The sequence below is a fragment of the Hyla sarda genome, chromosome 2 (genome assembly GCF_029499605.1).
Source record: "Hyla sarda isolate aHylSar1 chromosome 2, aHylSar1.hap1, whole genome shotgun sequence".
NCBI classification, from domain to species: Eukaryota; Metazoa; Chordata; class Amphibia; order Anura; family Hylidae; genus Hyla; species Hyla sarda.
The window spans coordinates 70,831,789-70,848,707 of record NC_079190.1 but is presented as its reverse complement, the minus strand read 5'-3'; the positions used below and the strand labels follow the sequence as shown (position 1 = coordinate 70,848,707).

Below are 16,919 nucleotides of genomic sequence, written 5' to 3'. Positions count from 1 at the left end.
GGTCAGCTGGTCCTTCCAAAATTGGTGGATTTGGCCAACACTTGTATGGCCAGCTATTGGTAATAGGAGAAAAAGCCCCCCAAAATTTGGAACCCAATTTCTTTCGAATAAGGAAATACCTCATATGTGTATGTCAAGTGTTCAGTGGGCGCAGTAGAGGGCACAGAAGGGAAGGAGCGACAGTCGATTTTGGAGAGTGAATTTTGCTGAAATGGTTTTTGGAGGGCATGTCACATTTAGGAAGTCCCTATGGTGCCAGAACAGCAAAAAACTCCTGCCATTGGTGGTCAGCCTGACCGACCAATGGCAGGGGATAGGAGGGGGTGGCAACACTGCCACCTCGCTCCTATGCTTTGAGATGGTCGGAGCTGTCTCTGACAGCTCCGATCATGCTTATTTTCCGGGAGATCGGGTCACCAGTGACCCGATTAGCTGGATCGCGGGCAAATCGCTGGTCTGAATTGACCAACGATTTGCCGCAATCGCTGACATGGGGGAGGGGCGGGGGACGCCCCTAGGCATTGCCACGGGATGCCTGTTGATAGATATCAGCAGTCATCCCGGTCCGATCGGAAATGCGGAGGGCGTATGGATACGCCCTCCGTCTCCAAGGAGTTAATAGAAGTAAATTACAAATCTGTATAACTTTCTGGAGCCAGTTCATATATATATATATATATATATATATATGCTTGATAAGGGCTTTATTGTTAAGCCGAAACGTCGCTGTTTTGCACAGATGTGTGAATAAACCACAACTTTGATTCTATCAATATTGGAGTGCCGCTTCTACCTTATTGGGTATATAAATACACACATTTATATATATATATATATTAGGACATTTACCAGGGGATTTATACACATACTTTCGTATTGTACGTTACCACGGGTTTTAATACAAATACTTTCTATGACTTATACCAGGGGACTACTGTCATGTAACAAGACTGACTACATACAGAGATCCCTGAGTATAGATATGAAATATTTGTAAGGCTTTGTTCACATCATGATCATTTTCGTAATTAGTCATTAATAATTAATGTTGGCTATTCTATTCTACACTTAAGGATTCAATAAATAAAAAGTATAACTACCACAAAATACATTATTTGTTTTCACAATGGGAGGCTATTTGTGAATTATGCCTATACAGGTCAAACGTCTCAGCCTTTTGTTGGAGGTACAGAAAGCTGTAGTTCAGTGTGAACAGGGCCTTAAAGGGGTATACTAGTTATAGAAACCTACCCCCATATCCACAGGTGGGATAAGTGTCTTAACACAGGGTGTCTGACTACTAGAATTCTCTGCAATCGTTAGAATGGGGACCCAACTTTCCCCGCTCAATAGACGGGTTGGTACATGCACCTAGTACAGTGATTCCTCAACTTACAATGGTCTCAACACACAATAGTTTCAACATACAATGGTATTTTCTGGGACCATTGTAACTTGAAACCAGACTCAACATACAATGCTACAGACAGTCCAGATCTGTGAAATGTGTCACAACTGGAGGAACTGACCAATCAGGATGGGCATTTTACCGGTAAATCACCTGTATTACTGAAGTGTATGCACTGACTGATGTCTGGTAGCGCCCCCTACAGTACAGGGAGGTATTACATGTTCTGTACTACTCTTTACCTGTGCCAGGGTTAGCTGCTCCTTTGGACACCAAGTAAGGGCGGCTCCATTTGGGACACTGTGTGTACTGTATAGGACCCTGAAGAAGCTCCTGTCCTCTACATAAACCATTGTTTCCCAACCAGGGTGTCTCCAGCTGTTGCAAAACTACAACTCCCAGCATGCCCGGACAGCCAACGGCTGGAAATGGCCGAGCACAGTACTTCGCTCTCCTCGGCGGCTCCATTGAGAATAGAGTGCGTGCAAACCCATTGCCCTATGTAGCCCCATTTTCTCGATCACAGCGATCAGACCCCCTGCAATCATATAAGTATTCCCTATCCTGTGGAATACCCCTTCAACCATTAAATTGTAGGGATTTGTAGTAAATTCTCTTACCGTTTCTTACCATAGTTGGAGGCTGAAGATCCACATAAGAATACCAGTCTTGTTCTCCGGTCTCTCTCTTCAGGAGTATGACAAAGGATTAGCGTACGGCTGTTACTCAGCCCGAATAATTATATTCTGTATTATCATAAAGGTGTAGTGTAAATAAATGCAGCTAACACAACTGGTTAGGGGAGTAAAGCAATGGGTTGAACGCGTGCTCCAAAAGATTCATCACTAAAATGTGAAGGGAGGTGAACAGGGCAATACCAATTAGACAAGTCAGAATTTCATAACACGTTGTTTGTACTGCCAGGCTTACTTAGTTTACTGACCTATGTAAAATTACTGACACAATGCATTACGAATGTTTCAATGTATGTGGCTGACTATATATATATATATATATATATATATATATATACTCACATTCAATTATTCTGTCCATTGCTGTGATGACACAGAAAAGGAACCATATACAGTGACCCCTCGACCTACGATGGCCCCGACATACGATAATTTCAACATGCGATGGCCTCTCAGAGGCAGCATCAACATACGATGCTTTTGTATGTCGGGGCCATCGCATAAACGGCTATCCGGCAGCGCCCCGTGTGGTCCGGAGATGGTCACTCAACCTGTCCTCGGGGCTCCGGCGCGTCCTCTTCGGGATCCTCTGCATGGCCGGCGCTCTCCATCGACGTCATCACGTTGCTGCGCACGCCGTTCCGTCATCCAATAGGAGCGGCATGCGTAGCGACGTGATGGCGGCGACGGAGAGCGCGGATGCCGAGGAAGCAGAAGCCTTGCCGGAGCGTCGGGACACCTCGGGGACACAGCGACAGCGATGGACGGCAACATCCCGGGCAGCGGTGACGAGCGGTGACGGTCCGGAGCGGCGGGGACAGGTGAGTACAACTTCGTCTAACAGTGGTCTACAACCTGCGGACCTCCAGATGTTGCAAAACTACAACACCCGGCATGCACGGACAGTCAACGGCTGTCCGGACATGCTGGGTGTTGTAGTTTTGCAACATCTGGAGGTCCGCAGGTTGTAGACCACTGTCCTATACTTTACATTGCATGGATCCCTCAACATACGATGGTTTCAACAAACTAATTTTACCCCAAAAACCCAGGAAAAGTTATTGACTCGACTATAAGCCTAGCGTGGGAAATACATCGTCCCCCCATGTAATCATCCAGACCCCCGTCATCATACCCCCCCCCTCTTCATCATCACCGCCTGTCAATCCCTTCATCAGTGGTCTTCAACCTGCGGACCTCCAGATGTTGCAAAACTACAACTCCCAGCATGCCCGGACAGCCATCGGCTGGATGATGACGAAGGCCGCAGTGGTCTTTAACCTGCGGACCTCCAGAGGTTTCAAAACCACAACACCCAGCATGCCCGGACAGCCGATGGCTGTCCGGGCATGCTGGGAGTTGTAGTTTTGCAACATCTGGAGGTCCGCAGGTTGAAGACCACTGATGAAGGGATTGACAGGCGGAGAGTATAAGTATAAGCCGAGGGGGGTGTTTTCAGCACGAAAAATCGTCCTGAAAAACTCGGCTTATACTCAAGTATATACGGTATACTGCAGGCTCACACGAGCATTGCAGCCCCTTCAAACAACTGATCGTTGGGTTTACCGGGAGTGAGGACCCAATCTATCTGATATTGTTTTCCTGTCTTGAAAATACTTTATCATTCTTAAAAGGCTGGATAAGCCCTTTAGTTGTATTACATATACTGAACGGGCCCCCAAATTAGCAAAGTATGAAAAATACCAAATAGCACCAGATCTGTGATTCTCTTTGGTACACAATTACCATGTAGAATCACTGAGCTGTCAGGAAATTACTCAAAACTGAGTGAATCCTACCCCCATTGTGGAACAGGGTCTGTTCCATGTTGAGGGTAGTAGTACAGGAGCTGAGGGATTGATCGCACATGGTCTCACTTCTGAGACCCAATCGGATCAGAAGTTATTAAGCAGGGAAGCGGGCGGTATACTCCACTCCCCAGTGATGTACAGTGTACTTTTATTCTCATTTTTAAATTCCTCATCGGGAGCCCTGAATGGCCGGTACTCAGGAGCCATTCAGGGCTCCCGGCGGGGTTTTCAAATAGAAGCGCTGCGGTGGGGAAAGATATATAGAATCACTGGGTGGGGGGGGATATATGTCTGGCCCCCACAGCGCTTGTATATATCTTGCCCCCTGCTGCGCTATATAAGTATTGCTCCCCGCATTGCATTTATATAGATATTGTCCCCTGCATCGCAATCATATGCTCCCCCGCAGCACGTGTATATATATATATCCCCCCCCCCCCCCGCAGCGCTATCATAAGCCCCCGGAAGCTCTGTGAATGAAAAGTATTCTAACAGCAGCGCATCTGGCCTGGAAGCCGGCCGGCCCGATGCGCTGCGGAAAGAATACTTGTCATCCATAGCGCTGTGGCAGCATCTGTATATAGATGCGCTGCAGGGGTCAGACATATATCCATATGTCTGGCCCCTACAGCGCTTCTATAATCTTATGCCTCGGGCGCATAGAGCTGCGGAGGCATATGATTATAGAAGCGCTGTAGGGGCCAGACATATAGTTGTCTCAATGCATGAAAATAAGCACGCATAGCATGCAGACTCAATACATGAAAATAAGCGTGCATAGCATGCAGACTCAATACATGAAAATAAGTGCGCATAGCATGCAGACTCAATACATGAAAATAAGTGCGCATAGCATGCAGACTCAATACATGAAAATAAGCGCGCATAGCATGCAGACTCAATACATGAAAATGAGAGAGAAAGAGAGAGAGAGAGATATTTCTAATGAAATAATTTTTCAAGACCTTGATTCCATTATTATAACTGATGCTTCCCCCTAGGGGAGCACTGACTCTCGGCCAGCATGCCCCGGCTCTCCTTGTCAGCGGGCGGAGCCTGAAGACGCCGCTGGCTGGCAGAGTCAGGAGTGCGCCCTGCAGGGATACGCGCATAGCGTTTGCTCCCGTCTGTCTGATTGACAGGCAGGGAGTTGCACTTGGTATGCGATTTCGGACTCAGCCGCCAGCCCGGCATGAGTCCGAAATCACTGAAACAGGGACTTCTAGGGAGACCCCTAGTGGCCAAAAGTTCAAAAATAAAAAACACATGAAAGGAATATTTAAAAAAAAAAAAAAATAGAATCCTATTACAAAAATAATCTATATATATTAAACTATAAAATATCAAAAAATCTTTTGACGAGAGGTACTCTTTAAGGTGAAAATGGGCTTGGTCCTTAAGGGGTTAAGGACTAGAAGCTTTTTAAATACATAAAGGGAATCAATACGGTAAAGGAGGAGAGTGTATTTAAAATAAGCAAAACTACCACAAGAAGACATAGTTTTATATTAGAGGGGCAAAGGTTTAAAACTAGCATGAGGAAGTATTACTTTACTGAGAGAGTAGTGGATACATGGAATAGTCTTCCTGCAGAAGTGGTCGCTGCAAATACAGTGAAGGATTTTAAACATGCATGGGATAAGCATAAGGCTATCCTTCATAAAGGATAGGCATAAGGCTATCCTCCATATAAGATAGGGCCGGGGAATATTCATAGGATTCAGATTATTGGGCAGACTAGATGGGCCAAATGGTTCTTATCTGCCAAAACATTCTATTTTTCTAGAACATTCGTCAAAAACATGTGCATGGTTCAGATACAGCCAATCGTAAGAATGCTTTTGCTCAGTGTAGGGGGAGACATCTATAGTTTAAAAATGTAAATTCTGGGCTATGTTAATCATTCAAACTAGCTGTCCACAATAGGATCATCAGGGTGTTTCCTCCCCCTTCAGGCTCCTTCCTTTTGTCCTGTTAACAAAAGGAGGTGACAATGAATGGTTGTGCATATAAATAGGGGTTTCCTGGCCACTGTGACAAATGAGTTTAGGGTGGGCAATGGAAGAAAAAAAACTATTCCTCCTCTTGCTATCAGTCCAGCAGTGATCTGCACTTTACGTGACTACTGAGGCTAGTGAGTGACAGCAATGTCCCATGCTGAGTGCACACGGGTGTCAATGGGGGGGCTCCAACAGCAGTCCAGTAGTAGAGGGTACGTTTTGTTAAGTTTTGCTGCTATTGCCTGCCCCCGGGCTAATTTGTCACAGTGGCTGGAAGACCCTTTGATGGCCATCATTTACATAAAACTAGCTATACACATGCTAATATTTATAATTGTGTTTATTTTAAGAGGAAAATGGAATAAGCCTCTGCCTAGCCTTAGGTGTCCTGCCAGCCACTGTTGCCTTTGTATGCAGTGCTGTCCTGAATGTACATTATCATACACAGAAGAATGCAATGACAAAGTGCTAGAAATCAACTCATATTCTACTCTGTCAGGTACGGGACAGCTAGTGAACAGCTATTCTCAGGTGTTCCTCAAGCGCGGTCCTCAGGACCACCCAACAGGTCATGTTTTCAGGATTCCATTAGTCTTTCACAGGTGATATATTTGTGGTGATGCCTGATGCACTGACCATAATTACATCACCTGTGAAAGACTAAGGAAATCCTGAAAACATGACCTGTTGGGTGGTCCTGAGGACCGCGCTTGAGAAGCACTGCTCGAGTGTCATTTTGGAAGGTGAACCATCAGCCCAGTCTGAGGTCCAGAGCACTCTGGATCAGGATTTTATTAAAAGGGTCCTACACAGAAAAAAATAAAAATAAATCAATTGGTGCCAGAAAGTTAAACAGATTTGTAGATTACTTCTATTTAAAAATCTTAACCCTTCCTGTACTTATCAGCTGCTGTATGTTCCAGAGGAAGTTCTTTTCTTTTTGAATTTCCTTTCTGTCTGACCCCAGTTGTTACGCCGAGCGCTCCGGGTCCCCGCTCCTCCCCGGAGCGCTCGCAACATCCTCGCAATTGCAGCGCCCCGGTCAGACCTGCTGACCGGGTGCGCTGCGATACCTCTCTCAGCCGGGATGCGATTCGCGATGCGGGAGGCGCCCGCTCGCGATGCGCATCCCGGCTCCCGTACCTGACTCGCTCTCCGTCGGTCTTGTCCCGGCGCGCGCGGCCCCGCTCCTTAGGGCGCGCGCCGGGTCTCTGCAATTTAAAGGGCCACTGCGCCACTGATTGGCGCAGTTGGCTTAATTAGTGTGTTCACCTGTGCACTCCCTATTTATACCTCACTTCCCCTGCACTCCCTCGCCGGATCTTGTTGCCATTGTGCCAGTGAAAGCGTTTCCCTGTGTGTTCCTAGCCTGTGTTCCAGACCTCCTGCCGTTGCCCCTGACTACGATCCTTGCTGCCTGCCCCGACCTTCTGCTACGTCCGACCTTGCTCTTGTCTACTCCCTTGTACCACGCCTATCTTCAGCAGTCAGAGAGGTTGAGCCGTTTGCTGGTGGATACGACCTGGTTGCTACCGCCGCTGCAAGACCATCCCGCTTTGCGGCGGGCTCTGGTGAATACCAGTAGCAACTTAGAACCGGTCCACCAGCACGGTCCACGCCTATCCCTCTCTGGCACAGAGGATCCACCTCCTGCCAGCCGAATCGTGACAGTAGATCCGGCCATGGATCCCGCTGAAGTCCCACTGCCAGTTGTCGCCGACCTCACCACGGTGGTCGCCCAGCAGTCGCAACAGATAGCGCAACAAGGCCACCAGCTGTCTCAACTGACCGTGATGCTACAGCAGCTACTACCACAGCTTCAGCAATCATCTCCTCCGCCAGCTCCTGCACCTCCTCCGCAGCGAGTGGCCGCTTCCGGCCTACGATTATCCTTGCCGGATAAATTTGATGGGGACTCTAAGTTTTGCCGTGGCTTTCTTTCGCAATGTTCCCTGCACTTGGAGATGATGTCGGACCAGTTTCCTACTGAGAGGTCTAAGGTGGCTTTCGTAGTCAGCCTTCTGTCTGGGAAAGCTCTGTCATGGGCCACACCGCTCTGGGACAGCAATGACCCCGTCACTGCCTCTGTACACTCCTTCTTCACGGAGATTCGAAGTGTCTTTGAGGAACCTGCCCGAGCCTCTTCTGCTGAGACTGCCCTGCTGAACCTGGTCCAGGGTAATTCTTCTGTTGGCGAGTACGCCATCCAATTCCGTACTCTTGCCTCCGAATTATCCTGGAATAATGAGGCCCTCTGCGCGACCTTTAAAAAAGGCCTATCCAGCAACATTAAAGATGTTCTGGCCGCACGAGAAATTCCTGCTAACCTGCATGAACTTATTCATCTGGCCACCCGCATTGACATGCGTTTTTCCGAAAGGCGTCAGGAGCTCCGCCAGGATATGGACTTTGTTCGCACGAGGCGTTTTTTCTCCCCGGCTCCTCTCTCCTCTGGTCCTCTGCAATCCGTTCCTGTGCCTCCCGCCGTGGAGGCTATGCAAGTTGACCGGTCTCGCTTGACACCTCAAGAGAGGACACGACGCCGCATGGAGAATCTGTGCCTGTACTGTGCCGGTACCGAACACTTCCTGAAGGATTGTCCTATCCGTCCTCCCCGCCTGGAAAGACGTACGCTGACTCCGCACAAAGGTGAGACAGTTCTTGATGTCAACTCTGCTTCTCCACGCCTTACTGTGCCTGTGCGGATATCTTCCTCTACCTTCTCCTTCTCTACCATGGCCTTCTTGGATTCCGGATCTGCAGGAAATTTTATTTTGGCCTCTCTCATCAACAGGTTCAACATCCCGGTGACCAGTCTTGCCAGACCCCTCTACATCAATTGTGTTAACAATGAAAGATTGGACTGTACCGTGCGTTACCGCACGGAACCGCTCCTAATGTGCATCGGACCTCATCACGAAAAAATTGAGTTTTTGGTCCTCTCCAACTGCACTTCCGAAATTCTTCTTGGATTACCGTGGCTTCAACGCCATTCCCCAACCCTTGATTGGTCCACAGGAGAAATCAAGAGCTGGGGTACTTCTTGTTCCAAGGACTGTCTTAAACCGGTTCCCAGTATTCCCTGCCGTGACCCTGTGGTTCCCCCTGTAACCGGTCTTCCTAAGGCTTATATGGACTATGCTGACGTGTTTTGCAAAAAGCAAGCTGAGACTTTACCTCCTCACAGGCCTTATGACTGTCCTATTGACCTCCTCCCGGGTACTACTCCACCCCGGGGCAGAATTTATCCTCTGTCTGCTCCAGAGACTCTTGCCATGTCTGAATACATCCAGGAAAATTTAAAAAAGGGGTTTATCCGCAAATCCTCCTCTCCTGCCGGAGCTGGATTTTTTTTTGTGTCCAAAAAAGATGGCTCCCTACGTCCTTGCATTGATTACCGCGGACTTAATAAAATCACGGTAAAGAACCGCTACCCCCTACCTCTTATCTCAGAACTCTTTGATCGCCTACAAGGTGCCCACATCTTTACCAAACTGGACTTAAGAGGTGCATATAATCTCATCCGCATCAGGGAGGGGGACGAATGGAAAACGGCATTTAACACTAGAGATGGACACTTTGAGTATTTGGTCATGCCCTTTGGCCTGTGCAATGCCCCTGCCGTCTTCCAAGACTTTGTTAATGAAATTTTTCGTGATCTCTTATATTCCTGTGTTGTGGTTTATCTGGACGATATTCTGATTTTTTCTGCCAACTTAGAAGAACACCGCCAGCATGTCCGCATGGTTCTTCAGAGACTTCGAGACAATCAACTTTATGCCAAAATGGAGAAATGTCTGTTTGAATGTCAATCTCTTCCTTTCCTAGGATACTTGGTCTCTGGCCAGGGATTACAAATGGACCCAGATAAACTCTCTGCCGTCTTAGATTGGCCACGCCCCTCCGGACTCCGTGCTATCCAACGTTTTTTGGGGTTCGCCAATTATTACAGACAATTTATTCCACACTTTTCCACTATTGTGGCTCCTATCGTGGCTTTAACCAAGAAAAATGCCAATCCCAAGTCCTGGTCTCCCCAAGCGGAGCCTCAAATGTGCATGGCGCTCTCACTTTGGAGCTCTGTCGTATTTCAAGGCAACAGTTTTGGGTCACATACGGGGTATCGCCGTACTCGGGAGAAATTGCCTTACAAATTTGGGGGGTATTTTCTGCTATTACCCTTTTTAAAAATGTAAAATTTTTACTTTTTTTTTTTTCATATGCAAAAGTCGTGAAACACCTGTGGGGTATAAATGTTCACATTACCCCTTGTTACGTTCCCCGAGGGGTCTAGTTTCCAAAATAGTATGTCATGTGGGTTTTTTTTTTTTTTTTGCTGTTCTGGCACCATAGAGCAAAAACAATGCCCCCCAGAGCAAAATTTGCTTTCAAAAAGCCAAATGTGACTCCTTCTCTTCTGAGACCTGTAGTGCACCAGCAGAGCACTTTTCACCCCATATGGGGTGTTTTCTGAATCGGGAGAAATTGGGCTTCAAATTTTGGGGGGTATTTTTTATTACCCTTTTTAAAAATGTAAAATTTTGGGGAAACCAAGCATTTTAGGTAAATTTTTATATATTTTTTTTACATATGCAAAAGTCGTGAATCACCTGTGGGGTATTAAGGTTCACTTTACCTCTTGTTATGTTCCCCGAGGGGTCTAGTTTCCAAAATGGTATGCCATGTGTTTTTTTTTTTTTTTGCTGTTCTGGCACCATAGGGGCTTCCTAAAGGTGACATGCCCCCCAAAAACCATTTGTCGCTCCTTCCCTTCTGAGCCCTCTACTGCGCCCGCCGAACAATGTACATAGACATATGAGGTATGTCCTTACTCAAGAGAAATTGGGCTACAAATACAAGTAAAAATTTTGTCCTTTTACCCCTTGTAAAAATTCAAAAATTGGGTCTACAAGAACATGCGAGTGTAAAAAATGAAGATTTAGAATTTTCTCCTTCACTTTGCTGCTATTCCTGTGAAACACCTAAAGGGTTAAAACACTTACTGAATGTCATTTTGAATACTTTGGGAGTGCAGTTTTTATAATGGGGTCATTTGTGGGGTATTTCTAAGATGAAAACCCTTCAAATCAACTTCAAAACTGAACTGGTCCCTGAAAAATAGTGAGTTTGAAAATGTTGCGAAAAATGTAAAAATTGCTGCTGAACTTTGAAGCCCTCTGGTGTCTTCCAAAAGTAAAAACTCATCAATTTTATGATGCAAACATAAAGTAGACATATTGTATATGTGAACCAAAAATTTTTTCTTTTGAATATCATTTTTCCTTACAAGCAGAGAGCTTCAAAGTTAGAAAAATGCAAAATCTTAATTTTTTTCATCAAATTTGGGGATTTTTCACCAAGAAAGGATGCAAGTTACCATAAAATTTTACCACTAAGTTAAAGTAGAATATGTCACGAAAAAACTTTCTCAGAATCAGAATGATAACTAAAAGCATTCCAGAGTTATTAATGTTTAAAGTGACAGTGGTCAGATGTGCAAAAAATGCTCTGGTCCTTAAGGTGTAAAATGCCCTGGTCCTTAAGGGGTTAAGAGCAACAGAATTTTTTGTTCCCTTCTTCAGATCTGTGCCTCCACACAATCCTGTCTTTGACTCTATAGGGAGGTCTTTCCCCCTATTACTATTATAGTTTTGGTCCTATTTTTGACCATTTACACATGACTCTACACTTAACCACTTAGGGGCCACGGGCGTACAAGTACGTCCTGACGCCCTCGTACTTAAGGACCAGGGGCGTACCTGTACGCCGGTGGCAATTTCGGTCCAGGCGGGGAACAAACTGGGATGACTGCTGATATCTATCAGCAGGCATCCCATGCCAATGCCCAGGGTGGTCCTGAGACCCCCCCCCCCCATGTCGGTGATCGCCACAAATCACCGGTGAATTCACAACGACAATTTTCGGCGATTCCGGGTCATACGGGTCTCCGGTGACCCGGAAAATAAGGGGAATCTGGGTTGTCCAAGATCCCCCTGAAGGGATAGGAGTGAGATGACAGGGGTGCCACCCCTCCAATTGGTTGGTCAGAAATGACCAACCAATAGCAGATTGGGGGCAGGGGGGGTTAAAGTTCGGTTCCCCCATTCTGCCCACCCACAGTAGTCCGGGCAGAACGGGGTAACCGACGGTGACCGGCGCCGGAGGTCCACTTGGCATCGGCGTTCGGCGGCAGAGGACGGCGATGAGGCTCCCTGGTGCGGCAATCCTACGGAAGCCGGTGAGTAGTTGCCTAGCAACATCTGGAGGGCTACAGTTTTGAGACCACTATACAGTGGTATAACTGTAGCCCTCCAAATGTTGGAAAACTTCAACTCCCAGCATGCACAGACAGCTGTTTGGGCATGCTGGGATTTGCAGTTTTGCAACAGCTGGAGGGCTACAGTTTGGAGATCACTGTGCAGTGGTCTCTAAACTGTGGCCCTCTAGATCTTGCGCAGCAGCACAAACTCCTATCGGGAAACTCACAGTAAACCCGCTGTGTGAATGTACCCTAAAAACATTACACTACACTAACACATAATAAAGGGTAAAACACTACATATACACCCCCTTACACTGTCCCCCCCAATAAAAATGAAAATGTATTGTACGGCAGTGTTTCCAAAAAGGAGCCTCCAGCTGTTGCAAAACAACAACTCCCAGCATTTCCGGACAGCCACAGACTGTCCAGGCATGCTGGGAGTTTAGCAACAGCTGGAGGCACCCTGTTTGGGAATCACTGGCGTAGAATACCCCTATGTCCACCCCTATGCAATCCCTAATTTAGTCCTCAAATGCGCATAGCGCTCTCTCACTTCGGAGCCCTGTCGTATTTCAAGGAAACAGTTTAGGGCAACATATGGGGTATTTCCGTACTTGGGAGAAATTGCACTACAAATTTTGGGGGGCTTTTTCTCCTTTTACCCCTTATGAAAAGTTGGGGTCTACACCAGCCTGTTAGTGTAAAAAAAATCTTGCACTAACATGCTGGTGTTGCCCCATACTTTTTATTTTCACAAGAGGCAAAAAAATTTAATTTTTTATTTGCACAGCCCACTGTTCCAAAAATCTGTCAGACACATCCGAATTTAAAGAAAAGTCGTAAAACACCTGTGGGGTGTTAAGGCTCACTGGTCCCCTTGTTACGTGCCTTGAGGGGTGTAGTTTCCAAAATAGTATGCCATGGGGGGGGGGGGGGTTTACTGGCACAATAGGGGCTTCCTTAACCCTGTAAGGACTGAGCCCTTTTTCACCTTAACCCCTACAGGACCCATGACGTAACGGTACGTCCCGACACCCTGGGTTTTAAGGACCAAGGACGTACATTTACGTCATGGGCAGTTCTGGTCCCCGCCGTGCGCCGGGCGGGGATCGGACCGGGATGCCTGCTGAAATCATTCAGCAGGCATCCCGTGCAAATGCCCAGGGGGGGTCATTAGACCCCCCCATGTCGGCGATCGCCGCAAATCGCATGTGAATTCACACATGCGATTTGCGGCTATTCCGGCGATGAGGGTCACGTGCGACCCGCTGACCCGGAGATACAAGGTGATCGGGGGTGTATGATACACCCCCTATCACCCACTGTATCTATGGGGAGGTGGCGATTTCGCCACCCCCCCAGGATCGCTGCTATTGGCTGGACGATCGTCCAGCCAATAGCAGCCGGCAGGGGAGGGGTTAACAGCATCTTCCCGCAGCTCCCGCCGCTGGCTGAGTTCAGTCAGCGGTCAGAGCTGCTGGAGGAAGACCGGGACCCCCCCTCTGCCAAGATTGGAGCCCCCAGAGAAGAAAAGAAGCCCCCCATAGATCAGGGAAAGCATACAGCCCAGGGAAAGGTAGGGTAAATAGTAAAAAATAAAGTTAAAAAAAGTTTTAAAAAAATTCCCTAATAGGTCCCCAAGGGTCTTCTGCAGTTTTTCAGTGTGACCCGGGCCCTATTAGGGGTTCAGGGCGCTGCATTAGCGCCCCCCCATTTTTTTTTGGGCTGCAGCATTTTTCCCCCCCATATAACGGTGTGTGATTTCTAATCACACACCGTTATATATAGTATACACCAAGCACACACACAGTACATAACCCCCCCCCCACACACACACACTACCCTCCCCCCTCCGCCACCGCCCCCCCCCCCACCACCACCAAAAAAGGCGATGAATTTCTGGATTCACTGAAATTGACTATTTCAGTTATTTTTTCAGTGACAGTTTTGTCAATCACATGGTGGAGCAGACGAATCTGTATGCCAGGCAGTTCATCGCCCACCACCCTGATTCTTTTTTGGCCAGGTCCAATGAATGGTGCGCCATTGATGCAGCAGAAATGAGGACATTTTGGGGCCTCTTGCTGCATATGGGCCTGGTCAAAAAGCCAAGTGTCAGACAGTACTGGAGCGGGGACGTCCTCTACCAGACCCCGCTTTACAGTATGGTCATGGCACGGAGGCGGTTCGAGGCCATTTGGAAATGCCTGCATTATGCAGATAATGCGGCATGTCCACCCCGAGGTGATCTCGCCTATGACCGGCTTTACAAAGTGAGGCCGGTAATCGATCACTTAGGGGCCAAATTTTTGGAGGCCTATGTACCCCTCAGGGAGCTCTCGTTTGATGAGTCTCTTATCAGTTTTAAGGGGAGACTCATCTTCCGCCAGTATATTCCCTCGAAGCGGGCGCGGTATGGCGTGAAGCTCTATAAACATTGTGAGAGTACCTCCGGGTACACTCTCAAGTTTAGAGTGTATGAGGGACGAGATTCCCGTATTGAACCCCCAGATTGTTCCCCCACTCTGGGTGTTAACGGGAAAATCGTTTGGGAGCTTGTGCACCCATTGCTGGATAAGGGTTACCACGTGTACGTGGACAACTTTTATACCAGCATCCCTCTCTTCACATCCCTTGCCGCCAGATCCACGTCCGCTTGTGGGACCGTGCGGAAAAACCAGAGAGGCCTCCCTCTAAATTTTGTTAAGACACCTATTCCCAAGGGTGAGTCCCGTGCCCTTGCCCATGAAAACCTGTTGCTGGTCAAGTATAAGGATAAGAGGGATGTCCTTATGCTGACCACTATTCATGGCAACGGCAGCTCACCTGTCCCTGTGCGAGGTACCACAACACCGGTCCTCAAGCCCGATTGTATTCTGGACTACAATCGGTATATGGGGGGAGCTGATCTTTCTGATCAAGTCCTCAAGCCATATAACGCCATGCGGAAAACACGGGTATGGTACAAGAAAGTTGCGGTCTACATGGTACAGGTTGCCATGTACAACTCTTTTGTACTGTCCCAGTACGCTGGCAATACAGGGACATTCCTCCAGTTCCAAGAAGAAGTCCTAAAGGTCCTGATCTTTGGCGACCGGGAAAGAGCAGGCCGGACTTCCCAAGGAACTGAAGTAATAGGTGCCAGGATCGTCCCAGGCCAACACTTTCCAGGTGAGGTCCCCCACACTGGAAAGAAGGGACGAGCCCAGAAAAGATGCAGAGTGTGTTACAAGAGGGGGATACGGAAGGACACCACCACTCAATGTGACACTTGCCCAGATAATCCGGGCCTCTGCATTAAGGATTGCTTCAGGGAGTATCACACTTCCATGGAGTTCTAAATTTTCCCTCTTCATTTAAATTTTCCACAATTTGACCCAAATCTACCAAGTCCAGAGTACATTCCAAGTTTTAACCCCATAAAACCACTAAATTGCCCAAAAAAATATTTAATCCAAAAAAAACAAAAACTGATAGGACCCCTGGGGGTATTTTTTTTATAAAAAATGGGTCATGAGTCACTGAGTCACTATCATCGGGGACTTTTTATGTTGCCTCAAATGCGCAGCACTCTCTCCACCTGAGCGGGGTGCACATTTGAGGCAACAAGTTAGGGAGGGCCACACATATCACATTCCAGAATGATGATTCAGAGCATAGGGTTTGGGGCGGGCATATTTTTTTGTTTTGGCTGTGCTCTGGGTCATCATTCTGGGAACATAATCTGTTTTATAATTTTATGTCCCACTGTACCCCATTTTAGTTACTTAGTGTACCCCAGTTATTTACCCCATGTAATGCCCCTTGAGGGGGGGTCCCACTATTCTGGCTCCATAGGAGAAAGCCAAAGCTCAAGGACCCTGACTGATCTCCGGCACCTCTGAGACCGGTGTGCACGCTGTTTACGCCCAGACTTGAGGTATGTACTTACTCCAAAGAAATGTATTTACACATTTACAATGACATTTTCTCCTTTTACCACTTGTAAAAATGAAAAATTTGGGGTAACCCCAGCATTTGTGTAAAAAAAATCAAATTTTTCATTTTCACATCCCACTTCATGAATATTTATCAAACACCTGTGGGGTGTTAAGGCTCTCTGTACCCCTTGTTATGTTCCTTGAGGGGTGCAGTTTCCAAAATAGTATGCCATGTGTTTATTTTTTGCTGTCCTGGCACCATAGGGGCTTCCTAAATGCGACATGTCCCCCCCATTTCAGCAATATTTGCAAATGTGACTCCTTCTCTTCTGAGCATTGTAGCGCTCATGTAGTGCATTTGACGTCCACTTATGGGGTACTTCCATACTCAGAAGAGATGGGGTTATACATTTTGGGGTGTATTTTCTGCTATTAACCCTTACAAAAATGTGAAATTTGGGGGGAAACACACATTTTAGTGAAATTTTTTTTATTTTTTTTTACATATGCAAAAGTCATGAAACCCCTGTGGGGCATTAAGGCTCACTTTATTCCTTGTTACGTTCCTCAAGGGGTCTAGTTTCCAAAATTGTATGCCATGTGTTTTTTTTTTTTGCTGTTCTGGCACCATAGGGGCTCCCTAAATGCGACATGCCCCCCGAGCAAAATTTGCTCTCAAAAAGCCAAATATGACTCCTTCTCTTCTGAGCATTGTAGTTCGCCCATAGTGCACTTCAGGTCAACTTATGGGGTACCTCCATACTCAGAAGAGATGGGGTTACAAATTTTGGGGGGTATTTTCTGCTATTAACCCTTGCAAAAA

At 47.1% G+C, this 16,919-nt stretch overlaps 1 protein-coding gene across 5 annotated transcripts in view; it reads right to left on the bottom strand.

The window, feature by feature from the left end:
- The window catches only part of DLEU7 (deleted in lymphocytic leukemia 7), a 44,736-nt gene that overhangs the window by 9,884 nt on the left and 17,933 nt on the right, over positions 1-16,919 (bottom strand). Inside the window, exons 1-2 of one of the 5 annotated variants that reach the window (XM_056562050.1) lie at positions 2,446-2,489; positions 2,039-2,095 (exon numbers count right to left, since the gene is read on the bottom strand). The exons of 3 other annotated variants lie outside the window; for them this stretch is intronic. In XM_056562050.1, coding sequence (XP_056418025.1) covers positions 2,039-2,064 — 26 coding nt within the window. In that variant the 5' untranslated portion in view covers positions 2,065-2,095; positions 2,446-2,489. Of the gene's footprint in view, positions 1-2,038; positions 2,096-2,445; positions 2,585-16,919 lie in introns of those variants that run through there. One more of the 5 variants, XM_056562051.1, reaches the window with a different exon arrangement.